General features: G+C 43.6%; 1 protein-coding gene across 6 annotated transcripts in view; it reads right to left on the minus strand.

The window, feature by feature from the left end:
* The window catches only part of ppargc1a (peroxisome proliferator-activated receptor gamma, coactivator 1 alpha), a 34,640-nt gene that overhangs the window by 7,911 nt on the left and 9,595 nt on the right, over positions 1 to 17,134 (minus strand). For 2 of the 6 annotated variants that reach the window (XM_025057343.1, XM_017038061.2), the window contains 6 exons: positions 10,927 to 11,121; positions 9,885 to 10,010; positions 7,587 to 8,892; positions 6,488 to 6,533; positions 6,212 to 6,285; positions 1,341 to 2,562 (listed from right to left, as the gene is read on the minus strand). In XM_025057343.1, the coding sequence (XP_024913111.1) occupies positions 1,341 to 2,562; positions 6,212 to 6,285; positions 6,488 to 6,533; positions 7,587 to 8,892; positions 9,885 to 10,010; positions 10,927 to 11,121 (2,969 nt within the window). The remainder of the gene's footprint in view (positions 1 to 1,340; positions 2,563 to 6,211; positions 6,286 to 6,487; positions 6,534 to 7,586; positions 8,893 to 9,884; positions 10,011 to 10,926; positions 11,122 to 17,134) is intronic. The other 4 variants (XM_025057338.1, XM_008326448.3, XM_008326441.3 and 1 more) reach the window with 4 other exon arrangements.

The raw sequence follows: 17,134 nt of genomic DNA on the forward strand, positions 1-17,134 counted from the left end.
CTACATTTAAACCAAACCCTTGTTTCTGACAGTGTTGAAACTTAAAACCACAACACGGATTTACAGAATGTTTTTCATTTAGAATCTAATTGTATGCCTTGAGAATACAAGCGAAGGATCTGAGAGCAAAACAGTGGAATGAAGTGATTCTATTGTCTTGTTGGCGTAGAGTGACCTTTACATAATCAGGCAAACAAAGTGAGTTACTGCAGTAAAGTCCCGAACTGAGGCACTCAATGAACAACTGTGTGTACTGACAAAATGAATTTACAAAGATCCTTGTCACCGAGCAGAGTTTGTCTCTGTTCCACTACCACAAAAAACAAAAAACAAAACAAAAAAAACCAGCAGAAACCCCTCCAGCCCCGATCAAAAGAAAACATGGGAATTGTAGTCCTCATGCTGTGATATGATGATAGGAATGTCTTTGGAGAGAGGGGCTTGAAACTACAGTGCAACTGCCTGACTTTAGCTTTTATCTCCAGAGATGTGGAGGAGAAGCTGCTTGCCACTTAGTAGAAACAACAGCTGCCACTTAAAACAACGTCGTCGGCATCAAACAAAAACTTGAAGAATACAAAATTAAAAGGGTGTGGGTACGTAGTGGATATCCAAATGTACTGGAAGTACTGCACAAAAACTCCAGAGCTTTTTACTCCTTGAATTTTTCAGCCTTTTTTTATCTGCACATTATCAGTCTAACATCTAACTGTAATTTAGACTGGTGTGAAACTTCTACGTGACTCACTTCTTTAGAGCCTACTGAGACAAAAACACAATTCTGAAATCTAGAAATATAAACAAATCAGCGGCATCTTAAAAAAATGTTTTACCCAACTTTAAGCAGCATATAAATATAAAATATAAAAATGTTTTCTAAACGTTAAAGATTAAGTTATTTCAACAGTGAGGACGTACTGCAACATTTTTATATCAAAAATAAATCCAGTATTACTTATAATTGACTTCTTTAATCAAGTTTTAATAATTGAATCTTAATGCACTAGGTTTTCACAGTGTACTTATGAAAGTACACTTGTGATCACCTTATGAAATGTCCACACGTGCACGAGTCCTTGCCAAATCTATTTTATATTTAGTCCAAGTGAAGCTAAATATAGTTGGAGGTCAAGACCACATGCTAAGCGTCCACAAGTTCTATCATGTTTGACATCAGCTCTGACTACGACTCAAGCCCGTTTAACATCACTGAGCTGAACCCCCTGCTGGTCCCAAGCCCTGTTTGAACCGCATGGGTGGGGAGCAGTCGAGGTTTAGCTCAAAGAGATGCTGGTTTTGAGAACGTGTGTGTCTGAGTGTTTTTGTGTGTGTTGAATTACCAGGAGGAGGGACGTCTGTCAGGTGAGCTGGAGAGGGAGCGCCGTCTGTGAGGTGAGGAGGAGCTGCGGGAGCCAGATTGGGAGCGGGATCGTGAGCGGGACCCACTGCTGGTCCAGTAGAAAGGCCTCCCAGGTGAGAGGAGGAGAGAGGACGGTGGGGAGACAGAGCCTCGCGAGGGGGAGCAGCTGGATGGTGGGGAACAGGAGGGGGAGCAGGGGGGGCAGTCAAAAAGTAGGTCCAGAGGGGTGCCCTCCCACGGGTAGAGGAAACGACTTTCACGGCCTGTGCCCAGCGCCAGCTCATCGTGGAAGGGCAGAATCCCTGGATGCAGATAGCTGGCGCCTGGCTGCCTCTCTGGGTAGCAGTCTTCGTCTCCCCCTTTGGGAGAGGCAGCTTTGTTTGTTTTGCTATCTGGTTCTCTCTTCTGACCACCTTGACTACAGAGGCTTTTTAAGGGGGGGCCAAAGTGCTTATTAAGTTCCGCTCTGATTTCTTGGTCACACAAGAGCTTCCGGCTGCAGGCAGCAGAGTGTTGTTGGTGGTCCCTTTCAGCTGTGGCCCCCTGGGAGAAAGTTTCAGAGCTTTGCATCGGGGTCTGCTTCCCCTGAATCCGGTCTGCTTTTTCATCCATAGTGAGCGACTTTTGCTGCTTGGCCAAAGGACAAGATAATGGTGATGATGAAGAGCAAGAAGATGGAGATGATGAAGATGGTGGCATGACTGAGTCCTTACATTCAAAATGCCTGTCTTCCACTGTGCCTGTCGGCGGCATGAGAGCAGCAGCGGTACCTGCAGCGGTTGACATTTTGGCTGCCACAGTCACAGCGGCAGTGGCTGTGCTGCCCTCCTTCTTAGAGTTAGCTGACGCTTGGCAATAGTCATGGTCACTGTGGCCACGCGACACCGACCTCTTACTGTTGCTAGTGCTGCAATGCTCATTGAGACTGCCCGCCAATGTGCGTTGCGTGGCAGCGTAAGGGAGAGCAGTTGATGCTTTGCTCAGCTGGGCATAAAGCTCAGTCTGTTCGGGACCCTTCCTGTTGGGGCCCCCGCCTGAGGCACCTGGGGCTGGGGCCAGAGTGCTGGGGCCCAGCTCGGTCAACCTGGCTCTTTTGCATGCCAAGGCCGAGGAGGAACATGGAGACAACTTGGTTTTAAGCGATGCTTTGAAAGGATTCTCTTGACTGACTTTGTGTGGGGGCGTGGTAGGTGGTGTCAGACCTGGAGAAGGGTGAAGAGACATTGGTTGGTGGTTGGTTAGAGGCAATAAAATAAAAATAGAATCATAATGCAAACCACTCCAAATGCCTCATCTTATTGGCCCCACAACATCCCCCACCGCCCTCCCTCTATAAACTCTCAGGTCAGTTTATGGACAGTGGACACAGATACATGCCTGATTAAAATATTCACTTTCACTTGGCCTAATCCTGATCTCTATTTTATTACAATCTTGACAGATTAATGTAATGCTTGGTGTAACTTAATACGGTGGTGCTGTTATACGGATGACTTGCCTCCCCTTCCTCTCTGACCTTGCAAGGATACCTTTTCTTGAAAAGGAAAGCCACAACACAAAACCATGCAGAGGACAAATGTAATGCATCTGATGAAAAAAAAAGGATATATTTAAAGAACATGTATCAAATCTCTGCCTACCTCACACAAATGGTGCTGGAAAGAGGCCAATATATCTAAATAAAACCAAAGCCATTTTAATCCGTCTGAATGAACAATCACTGACGTGATGCCACGCTTGATTCAGAATGATCCAGCACCATCTGTCTGAAGCAGTGTAGGATGTTGCTGCATGTCAATACACTTGACATACATGTGAGCATGCCCGCTGATGCCATGACAAAATGTCAGAGAATTGCAGGAAGTACTGGCGTATGGCTTGTCATTCTTTTCCGATGGCATGTCCCTACTGCTAGAGCTCCCCCCTTTCTCTGCCTCCCACAGATTTACAACCAAGCAGATGGCAGTTATATGGGAAGTCCTGAGATGAGCCCACTTTATAGCATTGTTAATGCACTCACACAAACAGGCGCCACCATTACTCTCATTTGCGATTTCCTCCTTTAGTCTTGTACTCTCCCCTTTTCTCTCCTCCTGTCTGCCATCTTCCACAGATCAGTCTCAGTCTCTTACTTCCCCTTGTCATTCCCTTGGCATCTTTTCCTGTTTCTGTCTCTGTGCAAAACAAATGTGCCCCCCACACACACTCGTCACTAACAGTCTCTCACTGGAGTCAAACCCAGGCACTTTTAAAACACCTACGCTCTCTTCTCCTCCTCTTTGCCTTATAATGCACATCATTCTAAGCTCACTCCTGAATTGCACCAAATGACAGCTATTAGCATTAAATCCAGTGTTGGAGTATGCACCGGGAAGACAGCTAGGCAAAGAGAGAGGTTGAGTCTGTTACCTGGAAAGCATGACTGATCTGTGATTTACTATCATAGTTATTATTTGCATGTTTGTAAATAAAACTGCAATCAATCAGTATCTTCATCTTCATCATCCCTCCTTTTTTAAACACCGTCTCCATCTATCACTGCTGAAGATATAAATGTGCAGATACTGTATATACATTACCCCAATTAATTTGAGCTTAAATAGGGGACAAAAGAAAAAAGGCATAATGCCTGAGGAATTTCCGTGTCACCAGTGAAGCACCATCTGTCCAAAACAATGAGTATGGGATCATAAACTAGGAAGCATTAGCACTGTAGGTGAAATAAATCAGAATAAGACAAATATGGGCCTCTTAGTCAGTCTTGTTCATGATGGATGATCCACAGACAGAAACAACAGTCATGTGCCCACCGGTAAGAAAATGATGAGCACGGACAAAAAAGAAAGAGGAGAAGGATTATTTTAATCTTTTTCTCATTCAGCTAGAAATTGGGAGGAGACCGCGAAGCATATAACAACTTTGGGCTTAGACAGTTGATCTGTCAGTAAGCCGCGCAAATAGCAACACACAGACCACCCAGGTGTCATGAGATACAGTAATTAAAGACAACACAACAGCACAGAGTAAATCTATTAGCTTGGCTGAGATTAGGCTTGAACAGTCAGATCCCCTGGGGGTCTCACTGCCTGCTATAACTTTGCTGTACCTTTCTGAAAAGAGTCAGAAAAAATTCCCAGTAGCGTGTGAAAAGCTGATAACGCAGTATTAAAAATAATATGGTTTATTACAAGATGAGCAGGTTTATATTTAATATATATATATATATATATATATATATATAAAAAACCCTACGAAACAGTAACCACTATTACTATAACTTGTCATAAAATAATGTGTAACAGGCAACGGGTCATGGAAAGTTCCATAAAGGATTTTTTTCTACCTTCCTTCAAGGTGGATGATGGAACCGTCCACCTGGCAAACTTCCATCTGGTTATCATTAACACTGGAATAATATTTAGTCAAGTGGAAAGCTACTGTGAGGACATGCTAACTTTGGACCTCACTTAAGGGGATCTATATTATTGGTGTCAGTTAATCCCTTAAGTTGAAAAGGGGTCTCTGCAACCTGGAGCTGTTCATGCTAATGACATTTCTGCTAATATTCAATCCAACATTTGCGCCAGATGCTGAAGGCAGGTGAAGTACTTCATTTGACTGTGCTTTTGAAATGGATGCTCTGACACAGAACGGACGCCTGCATTTGGACAGAGGTCACCAGACTCACCCACGTGCAGTAAAATAGAAAGAAATATTAACTATGCTTGATTACCCAAGACATTAAGCAGTGCTGCTCTTTACCTCCTTAAGGTCTCAACAAGTACCGCCTTTGACCCTGAATCCTCAGCCACACAAAATATTTAAAAGTCACCTCGACAAAGGTTAGGAGGACAGACTCAAATCCCCTTGGGTCACTTGGCGAAAGGTGCAGAGAGCAGAAACTATGTTTGTATGTACATATGTACATACAAACATATGTATGTATGTAAGTCACACGGTATGAAGGACTATGTATGTATGTAAGTCACACGGTATGAGGGACTGGAGGGTGGCCAATTTGCTTTTATTGATCTCAGATATTTAATCCAGGAGTAGTGATCACTGAGACAAATTTTTTGACAAATAATTAAAGATATATATATATATATATATATATATACAGTGACTGCCTGCAGTCCAGATCTGTCTCCTCCCTGTTTGCTCAAGACACTACACAAGGTTTTAGGGGAATTAGCATACAGCAATGAAAATATTCAAAACTGCGAAAATCAGTATCCTCTATTTCAAAACCATTAAAATGCTTCACCCAGCAGTAAACTTTTTCCTCTTTGTCCAGCATTTAAAGTGCTCTGTAAATATCAAATTTGTCAGTTCATAAGTATAATTTAGGTGATCAGTAAAAGTGTTACAAATGTCCTAGTGTGCATGACAAATAAACTCACATTGACACTACAAATGAGCATGTATTTTGTAACACAGGAAAATAACTCCTAAATGAGCAAAGTGTTTCTATATTTAGCCGGAAGGAAGGCCTACATCATACCAGCAACGCTAAATTACACAGCAGAGGCAATTAAAACAATGCTACTTTATTTTCATTTGCTGGGTAAGTGTGCTGTCAGTCAGAGAGCACTGATCTGATAGGGACAGAAGGAAGGCATATTAACTTCACTAAGAGGGGGTGAGCAATGGGTGGCTGTGAGAGGTTTGCTAATAAACCCTGCACAGATTGGAAAGCCTAATCAATACCCAAGCACATAAATGTTCTCCTGTGACTTCACCTTGAACTTTAAACTGTGATGAAACTATCAAGATGTTGGTAAATGCCACAAGTTAACCCATTACTTTCTGCTAGTTAAAGTTTCTATTGAAGGAGATTTTTTTTCTCACCTGGGGTTCCAGCAATCTCCACACTTAATGTGCGTTCAATGGTTTTGTTCTCAAACGGTGATCCCTTGTGGTCACTGAAAGACAAAAGAGGGTGCAGCTTCTTAGTTGACACATGAAGTCAAGACTTAGTAAGATTTTTATGGTCTAAGAAATGGAAATGAGTCACAAAAATGCCTCAACTAGGACGGTAGTCTATACAGATTCTTCAACTGTCTATTTTCTGTAGTTTGTTGTTTTTGTTGCCTAGAATAAGTTGGAAAAACTTCTCACACTTACTTTGGAGACTCTGGGGTCAAAGGAAGTGGCAAGGTGGTTGGTTTGGCTGCAGAACACAAAGGAGCATGGGTAATTATTGATCTAGGTATAACACTCATGGCAGATGAGAAAAAGTCCACATTCTGCAACTATTAATCTCAAACTAGCCCACTGAATAAAAATATCACTAAAAATGCCCATCTCCGGTTAGGAGGTTCTATCGACAATATTGTACAAAGCAAGTCTGTCTTTTAGATTGACCCCGCTTTTACAATTTATTCTCTTAGGATAGACTGTTCACTCTGTGAGGCAGGATGAAGTGATGGTTCATGTTTTACAGGTGTCTAGACACAGTCTGACTGAGACAACAAACAGATTGAAATGGAACAGAGACAAAAAAGAGACAATGCCACAGACAAGACACATGAAAGTGGGTGAGCCCCTCCCTGGACAGTAAGGTCATATTTGCATGCACCAACAGCAGAAAAGGTGAAAAGGAAGGAAGAAAGGAGAGTCAAGGAAGCTTGTGCAGTTGCCCGAGGCTCTGGCTGACTTGTGCTCCAGCAAAATGAATGTGACTGTAGCAGCACAACCCTAAAGAGCAGCACCTGGGCTCTGAATCTAAATGTACAGGTTCAGCACACTCAGCTCTATTAGCAAAAATAACAACAACAAAAAAAAATAATAATGACTGTAGCAGCACAACCCTAAAGAGCAGCACCTGGGCTCTGAATCTAAATGTACAGGTTCAGCACACTCAGCTCTATTAGCAAAAATAACAAACAAAAAAAAAATAATAATAAAAAAAAACTACAGACTACAGGGGTCAAATTCATAAATACAAAACGTACAGTAGCAGGACAAGGCTCACCCCTTTTCCCACCCCTTCTTTATTTATATCTTTTTTCCATTTGTTTGAATTTCAAATGGTGTCCATGGAACTAACTAAAACTTTGGGCAGCAAGCTGTTTGTTTGTCATGGTTGTTTATACCCTCAGAATGACTGTTAGATTCAAATTAGAATAGGAGTTAGTTGTGAAGTCAAACTCGGAAGTGGTTAGAGCAGGAGAGGGAGAAGAGAGCAAAGATAAGGCCAGTGGGGGGATGCAGTCATGATTACCTAACAATGGGAGGCCCTGGTCATCGGGGTGCTTGCTGAGTGCCTGTCTGTGTAGGTGCCCTTGCCCTTGTGTGATGCAGGGAGGGGTGGGCTCTGCATTTCTAGTATCTGGGAAGAATGGGCTTCGTGGGCCCTGTGAGAGCCCTGCTGCTGGGCTGCCCATCAGATGGTCATCATCATCAGCATCATCAACACCATCATCATCATCATAATGGTTAGCATCCTCCCCATAGCCCACCTGGATTGGCAAATCCAGTTCTAGTCCAGAGCCAGTATACATCCCTGGATCTGTTTGGCTAACCCAACTCTCAAAGTCAAAGGAAAGGGGTGACAACAGGGGAACGTAGTCTTGCTTTTCAGCCTGACTTACACGTCTGGACTCTTCCTCCTTCACCTTTGAAATAGTCTTGGGTAACCTCTTAGACCTCTTACCTGTCGATTTGCCCTGAGAAATTGGTAAAGAGGTGATTTTAGATTGGGGGTGGGACGAGTACTGAGAAGGCCTCGGCTTGGAAGTGAGCAGCTGGCTAAGTAAAGGATGCCCCAGCTTCCCATCTCGTTTCTTAATAGTCACTGTGATGTGCTTAGGTGGTACATGACTGGCACCACTTTTCTTGCTACGGCCTTGCCTGCCAAATCCCCGACTAGCCTGAGTGGCGCCCGCAGCCTCTCGGCAATGCTCACAGCTGTGACTCACCTCTCTGGGAGGGAGGGAATAAGAATGCATATACCTAATAAACCTAGCGGCGGCCAGGCGGCCCGCATCGCCTGGCGGCCTTCCTTCTTCACTGGGAAGCCCGTGCTCCAGTTTGGGGCGGGCATGGCCGCAGATGGAGGTTCTGTGGCCGACAGGGATAGAAGCACCCTCCAACTCCTCAATACCGCCATCGTGAGTGCAACGCTGCCACTTCCCAGCCCCAACACCAGCCACACTACACTCGCCTGCAGCCCGGCTCTCACCTCGCTGGTGATGCTGCTGCTGTGGCTGCTGCTGCTGTTGAGACGACACAGCTGACTTCTTCTTGGAGGAGTTGGAAGAAGATGATGAGGTGGAGGAGAGAGAGGAGAACGAGGAGGTGGATGACGAGGATGGCGACGAGGAGGATGAAGAGGCACCAATGCCGAGGCCGTTCTTTTCTCTGCTGCTGGCACCACCCCACGTGCTCTTGGCATCACTGGCTTTGGTGTGGAGCAGGATGTCATCGGTGGCCGTAAGGTATTTCAGCAGCTCAGTACAAGGCCGCCTCACCGGGCGGTTCTGTTGGCTGGAGCCCCCTCTTGCTTTTCCATTCCAGGGGCTCTCCGTCTGGAGCAATAAAAAAAGAAAGAGCGTTATGAAAATAGTTAGGTTGATTAAATAAATGCTTTGCTAACTGCTCAATGCACAGCAGAGCTGCTCTTCTTGACAAAAACAAATTTACAAAAGATAGAGCCACAGAAAGGCCACTCGGTGACTCAAATAGCCTGAGCACAGTGGTTGCCCAAGTGTCTGAAAGGCAACGGTGGGGCTGCAGTCCGCCCATCATCTTAATTGCACAGCCCTTCAAGCACCACTGTGCCACTTTGTAAGCACCCGGTGTCCTCCGGGAGTCCTCACTCTCTGTGTACCAGAAATGAATGGCTCAAAGGCACGTTATGGAAATAGGCTGTGTGAGAGAGACTGACACATTATGTGTGCATCGCACAAATCTGTGTCTGTGCTATGTTTGTTAACTACACAACATGATTATCTTGAAGCTCCTTATATTCAGAAGATTTTAATCACTGGGGAATCTTAAGATTTTCCAGGAGAGGATTAAATGAGCAGTCGCTGTACACATTTAATGACATTCATACACCAACAATAGAAACTAAAATTAAAGAGATTATGGGTTCATTTTTTCAGCTGTATATGATTAAACTGTTGCCTTCAGAACCTCAAGTTCAATTTTTTGACGTATCATTTCCCTAATAAATCTCACATAAGTAGTAATTTGGTTTTTCTTCGTCTCCCTCCCTGTTGCAGGCAGCAAACTGTAGTGGGATAAATGGTGAACCTAATGAGACAATGGTGCTGAGACATTGCCTAGAAAGCCCAACAGCAATCAGCCTGTTTTCATTATGGGATGCCCCCCTGGGAGAGGAGACTGGAGCAGTTGTCTAACATCTACTAAAGGCGGCCACCAAAACAAGCAAAATGTGGAATGAGTGAGAGCAAGAATCCAAGTGAACCAGCTAAACAAATGTTAACAAAAAATGTGAGACAAGTTAAATCACCAGAAACATAGTGCTGTTGTGTGTGTGTGTGTGTGTCGCTACCTTGATGACGGCAGGTGGTGGTCTGATCCGGTGGTTGCTGCTGGCTGCATGGTTTTGTGCCTTGCCACCTGTGTATTGATTATAGCTGAGCTGGGAGTTTGCGGGTGCCAGAAGGAGCTTCTTCAGCTGCAAATGGACCCAAACAGTACAAGAGAAAGTGGTAAAAGAGGGAGGGGGCAGGGCATTGGTTTTGCAAATTGCTATTTTCTTTCAATTAGACAGTCTGCACTTTGTGAGTGTAACTCTCAGAAGACACAGAAACATAAAAAATGTAATCACATTGATTACACAGAAAAGTAAAAACATGGCAGCACATTTGACATTTATTTTACATGGGCTGATGTTGTATATACAAATCAAAGCGTCTGAAATGTATTTGAATAAACACACTTTGGTATGTGTAAAAAAGGTCACTTGGAAGGAACCGACATGGAATAAAATTGACAAGAACGGAACATAACAGTATTAGGTCAAAGTCGATGGCCCGGGTAATAAAGTTATGTGTAAAAATAAATAGGGCAGCACAAGAGTAAGGATTTTATTATTTTAATGCAAAATATAATGACTGATTTCTTGATATTTCTTTATAAATGTCTTTATATTTATAATTTATCATATTTGCCCTGCTCTCATTATGTACCAGTTTAATTTCTGACCCTCTGACATTATTTCAACCAAAGCCTGTCCCGACACAGCATACATATAATGGAACTATTGCCACAATGCATTATATGAACAAGACTAAATCGGTTACATACCGATCGTGCCCATTAACTTTTGTTCTCTCAGCATCTGCATCTCTGCATGCTCTCACTACACATAAATAGAGCCCATTAAGACAATTATGGCAGACTCTGGATTGGACAGTGCCATGTACAGAAGTCAAACGGGCGCCTTTGGTGCCCAGTCTTGTTAAAATGTCTTATCTGGTGTCTGCCATGAAGAGGACATAAAAACACTGTGTAGAAAGATGGATGTTGTGTCTCCTCCTCGGTTGCTAGAACTGTATGGGAGGATAATGAAAAGCAGTTGTTGGTCTTACCAGAGAAGGCTCCTCGGGCTCTGGTGTGCGTGGTGAGCCGTCGGGGGAGGAGGGACAGCTCTGGTCACTGGCATTGGTCACGTCCCCATCTGCCAGGGCCTCAAATGAAGGCAATCCGTCCTCATCCACCGGGATGCTGTCCAGGGTCTCTGTAAGCACTGCCAGCAAGTTGGCCTCATTTTCTTCATCTATCTTCTTAGGAGGGTGAAGAGAGGGATGGAGACAGAAAAACAGAAAGACAGAAAATAGGACACTTTAGTCAAGGGAAGTTTCATCTTTTTTTTTTTTTCTTCTTCTGGTTGTGGGTGGTTGCGAGCCACCGTTCTTTGTAATAGAGTGGGAAGATGATTTTACCCATTTTTGTAGCGGATGAACCGGCTGCAGCTTTCTTTTTAAAAAAGCTGTATGCATTACAGTCAAGCTTTTTTCTGAGATATTAAATATGCAGCTTACTGGACCAAAAATAAAATTTCCCCCAAGAAACTCATTACAAGGGATGACAAGCAGCGAGGAGCCACAAAGGACAGGAATATGTTGAGAAAGTCAACTGTATGAAGTAATTTAGTGGAAGTTGACCCTCCCTGATGACATCTGCCTTGCTTACAAAATGTTTGCAAGCTTTTTTTAGTTGAGGAAAATTACCACACTGATGCAGTTCATCTATAATGTTGGCAAAGCAGATGATGTTCAACACCAGCATTTAAAAAAAATGTTCCTGCCATTAACTCTTCAGTGTAGTACGACAGCGAAGGAAATAGACGAAAAGAGATTAAAAGAGAAAATTACCAGTTGGCCTATTTTTGAAAATATATTCATGTTGGTAAATAATAAAAGTCAAATATATTGACATAGAATTTGAGGTGCTTCCTCCATGTGAAGTTTCTGTGCCAAAAAGATTGTACAGTTGCACAATCGAGCAACAACTTGTGACAGGCGACAAAAGGAAGTGTAAGATCAAGGGCTATAAAAGCCCGCGGGACTACAGGACAGCGGAAAGATAAACAGCGTCGCCACCGTGGGATGTGCTGTAGCAAGAACCACAACAGCAAATCCCTTTATGCACACTGCAGGATTATCATAGCTCAGCAATGGAGAATGGTCCTAATTATGCTGAGATGGCCAGCGATCCTTCAGATATCAGAACAACATCCACGAAATGTATCCCCCCCACCTGAGTCTGTTTCCTCACTGATTTTACACACCAGCTTGTACAGCACAGCTGTGGATTCATCAATAACACTGTGGCCTTTTCAATTTTTTTTCTTACCACCATCTCCTTCTTTATCCATTTAAGGTGATTATACCTTGGATTATACTGACAGATTGTCTCCAAAACAACATAAGCAATCAGTCATTATTTTGAAAAAAAGAATTCAGTGGACATATTTCACAGTGATAATAGAACATTGGGGCCATGCTGTACTGGCAAGTGAATGTCTACTAGCAGGAAATTGCTCTGTATGAGGTGGCATGCTGTTTAATTACTTGAAAAAAAAGCTTCAAATCCACTGTGCTGGAACCCTGTGATACTGAATTGTTCACCCTTTTCTACCTTCCCAAGTTATTACCTGAGCACTCAGTGGGAAGGTATTACTCCCAGATAACTCCGTAGCCTTTTTGACTTGAAACTGACTTTTTTGCTCGAGAAATTGAAAGAAGGATCACTTTAAATGACCACAAATTAGTGTTTTATGACTAAGAAATGTATTTAGGTTCAACTCTACCAACCGCCCAATCTGCACTGAATTCAGGTGTGACTTTTTTTATTCTTCCCAAGATTAGGTTTTAGTCAATACTTTCTAGTGCCTCCGTGTGACTTTAAAAGTTAAGAGGGAATAGCAAGCTTCATTATGTTAAGGTTAGGGAAGGATTGGGGGGAATTTCTCAGGCTGTGGCAAGCTCAAATGTAGTGATTTTCAATCTTGTTTAAAAAAAAAAACTCCATTTGGCAAGCTCCCACAGGCACACTGTATCCCTGCAGATAACCCAGAAGGGACTCTCATATTCTGAAAGAGACACTTGTAAAACCCTGAGTCGTGACCATCATGCTGCAGCCTCTGCCGTAGCTCTTGTGGAGGCACTCACAGGCCAAGTGGGGATTTAAAAAACTGGGGTAAAGAGCCAACATCAGTGATCGTTTCTGCTCCAGAGAGAGCATGATCTATTACCCCTGTACAGGTGGGTGAGCTTCTCTGTGCCAAGTGATGGAGCTCACTGTGAAGAGACTCCACACTAGAGTCAATCTAGCGCCAATGACTCAGCCATCACCTGTATATTTATAAACAACTTCTCCATGTAGGTGGACTGTGTTGAAACCCAGAGGGAAGCATGACAGCAGGATAACCTCGCCACCGGCTCATAGCCATGTCCACTTATATTGATTAGTCCAGCAGCTGCTGGGTGGAAAAGAGGGCAAGAGGAACAAAGACACAGGAGGAAAAATTGTCTCGGTGGGAGCACTTTCTTACCCATCCCGCTTAATGGACCTCTCCGAATTAAAGAGATCTTAACAATCCTGGGCTAATTGTGGGATCACAATATATTAACCCCGCTCCAATTCTAAAGGGTACCATTTTGAGCCTGCTTTATTCCAAATGCTTCAATTAGCCATAAAACACGCTGGCAAGTGCTGGCAGAGCTTCCCTCTCCCCTCCTTCACCCCAGCGTTTCCATGTCGGCAGAAAGAAAGACAACTCTGGTGGTTCATTATGAGTGGAGGCCTCTTTGTTATCAGGCAGCCTGTCTTTGAGACTGCCCTTGCTTTTAACACTTTTATTGAGTTCCGGGGTTGAGCATTGTGTTCCAGGAGATACTATTCACACAGCAGATAATGGCAGGTTTAAATTGTTTAACACTGATGACTCGGGCCAAATTAAAACTGCAAATTGTGAATTGAGAATTCTCAGCTGTGGAGTAAGTTTCACAGGTATGCCAAGTGAACAGTGTCTGTGACATGAATCATTCTACACACCAAAACAAACCGAATATCTTGCAAAAATGCCAGAATGATAGACTAAGTGATCGGTGATTAAAACCAGGATGAGGCTTCAGCTGATTAACAGCAGCAGTGTTATCTTCAAGAAGAAGGAAGTGTGAGACACTGGGTGTGAGAAGATAAAATATCTTTATGTGAAATACGTAAGCAAGTATTTAAAGTACTGTTTATTGGCATAAAATATTATAAGCAATGTTTAAAAAAAAAAAAAGAGGTACTCATTGCTTTAAATAACGGCATTGTGGCACAAATTACGGAGAGTATACGACTTGGTATCAAGTTGTCACTTCTCTCCTCTGCCAAGGAGAGCAGCCCTGGATTTGATAAACAAATAATGTCATTCGACATTATTACCCAAGGCCCCATGATTTCAGAGGAAATAAATCAAGTCAGGTTTGTTGTTAAGGTGTTAGTCAGTCCTGACACGTCGGCTGGTCACACAGGCACAGCATATGGCAGTGAAGAATTAGGGGCGGTACGGAAGGCAGAAAGGCTAGAAGTATGGCAGGATGCACGGCAGAGAGACAAATCATGGCAGCCACAAGAGACGTGTGGTCATTTAGCATGAGCTTACTGAGATGTAGAGCGGGTGATTATGGCCTTTTCAGAGCAATGAATCCATACATAACAGCGTTAAGTCCCTTCGTGTGTCTGTCTGTGAGTGAGGCAGTTGAAGCACATTGGCTAAACTGAAATTAAAAAGCTGTGGTTTGCTCAGGGATGAATATGAGCTTTTTGGCACATGCCACAAAAGAACAATTTTTGGTTTAACCACTTAACACTTCCTAATCTCTTCGTGATTGTCTGTTTGAAGTTACCTCATCTCGTGTAAACCGTACTTTGTGTGTCTACTGAACAGAAAAAATATAAACTGAATGAAAAATAACTGCTAGTTCAGAAGCAGACTGTTTATGTGGCAGATGCCTGCCTCCATTTAGTGGGGCTGCCTTAGTTATAAATCAGCGAAAAAATGGTTCGACCTATGAATGAGGACCAGGATGTGTGTATAGAGATGATGCATCTCCTGGGAACCATTTGAGACTGTTAGAGCCCTATCAGATGAGCTGATGGAAGGGGGGAGGGAAGAGAATGTGAGAAGAAAAAAGATATCTGTAAGTGAGTGTGTGAGAGGGAGCCAAAGAGAGAATAAGAACTGTTGTTACACATCCTGACAAGGGACTGGATCCAATTGAGACACCTACACAAGGGATGTTAACAGTGCAGTTGTCTTCAGTTCTCCTGAGAAGAATCCTTCGACCACTAACCCTGCTGCTAGAACTTCTGTGATTAGCTGAGGCGTCACAAGAGAGTGACGTCAATTACATTTTTGGTTCAAAGACCATGTTGTTACTTCATAAACAAACAGCAGCTGCAGTGACACCACAGCGATGCCAAATAGCACATGCAATTTTGTGTGACACGGACAGTCACAAAAGTCGGTCTCCAAAAGATCATTTTCGAGGTGGGGGAGATGGGGGTGTAGGGTGGGGTTCTCAGTGTGTCGTCTGCAACCCTGCCCCAAGCTGCTGCTGTTTTCCTTTAGCAGCCGTCCAACAGATGGTCTGAGCGATCGTTTGCTAACACCACAGAATCGCACATCATCAAAGTGACTGGACACTCACTCTTTTGTTTTGGCAGCTTCTTCCTAATGGGCTTGGCACGTGAAAACACTGATTGCGGTGATTGCTCTGCCTCCGACTTGCCCTGACGGTCACAGCAGGAGGGAGAGACAAACAAAGATTCGGAGCTGGGAATAAGGGATATTCAGCCGGATGCAGAGATGGGGTAGGATGCAGAGATGGGATGAAGGATGGTGCTTTTCTCTGCTTTTTCTGCTTAATGGCATGCAAATAGCTATTTGCTTAAGTTGGCAGCTTTGAATGTGCACAACTAAGCAAGGAGTCTTTGAACATACTGTTACAGTTTTGATAATGCGTTGGAGCCACACAGAGAAGGGAACAGACTGAGTGCAGAAGAAGTGGCACAGAGACTTTTTTGCAGTCCATCTTCCTGCATTAGACGCTGTCACATTTCCTAGGTGTGATGCAAGTGTGCCGTCAGCACTTAAGTGTAGCTGTCCACAAAAGAATTATGCACACAGATACACTTTGCTTTTGACATTTACATACGTTTGCAAGGGCGAGCAAAATGGAGCAGACACTTTCATTCTTTGCACAGCGAACTCAATGTTGTTATCCCTGCCGACCCTACCTTTATATACTTACACGCACACACGTGCACACACACACACACACATATGCAGCTCCTGACCTTTTGCCTGCCAACCCATGGGAGGTTTGAGGATTTTCATTTGTCACAGTAATGTCTTCCGCGGAAAGATGCCAACGCGAAGAGAGCCAAGGAACAGCGGACAAGATTTGAGCCTTTCACTGTTTCCCTTTGCACACACATGTTTGTGTGCATGACAGCGGTTGCAGTATCACAAATTTATGGTAATTGAAATGGCAGAATGTTTGGAGGGAAATGCAGTCAATTTGATTTTGCAGAAAAGAAGGTCAGTCTATTCAATTTGCACTCAATGCCATACGCAGCACGACAGGAAACACCTGAAAGTAAACGATCTTATCAAGGCCTCACAGGCTTCACCACTTACCCAGTGCATAAAAGCTATTTGCTGATTACTAAATAAACGCATTATCTTTTACCTTGACTTCTGTGTGCAGGAGCAGGGGCCTTGTCGCTCCCAGTTGCTCCTGGTTGGAGGCTGCCACTGCTGTGTGTATTCCTCTTATCCGTGTCATGACTTTGTGAGCAAGTTATCAAGCTGATTTGGGATTTTTTTTTTACCAACCTACCAACTTTGAACTGCAATGTTTTCCACACATGCATTGGCGAAGGTGAAATCTGGAGTAATGACTAAGCCTTTGCATATTGTACTAAGAACAACATTGCCCATGTTTGCCCATTGAAGAAATAAAAATAGACTGAATGAATCATGAATAGAAGTCACAGCAATCTAAATTCATTGATAAAAATTTTGGTAATAAAAAGAAATGAGGAGTGGCGCTTTGGCCCAGAGGCAATGTCTCTGTCATTGGTGTGGAACCCCAGGGTTCACCTCCTGGACAAGTTCGAATCCCGGTTAGGGCGGTTAATACCTTCCAGTGGACTCACCACCCGCAGGAAGGTTTGGGGGGTTGGGATGGTGCAATGTGATTTGGGTGGCGACTGCTGTCCCCGCGACCCGGTAAC

Source organism: Cynoglossus semilaevis, chromosome 1 (assembly GCF_000523025.1).
Source record: "Cynoglossus semilaevis isolate Cse_v1.0 chromosome 1, Cse_v1.0, whole genome shotgun sequence".
Lineage (NCBI taxonomy): Eukaryota > Metazoa > Chordata > Actinopteri > Pleuronectiformes > Cynoglossidae > Cynoglossus > Cynoglossus semilaevis.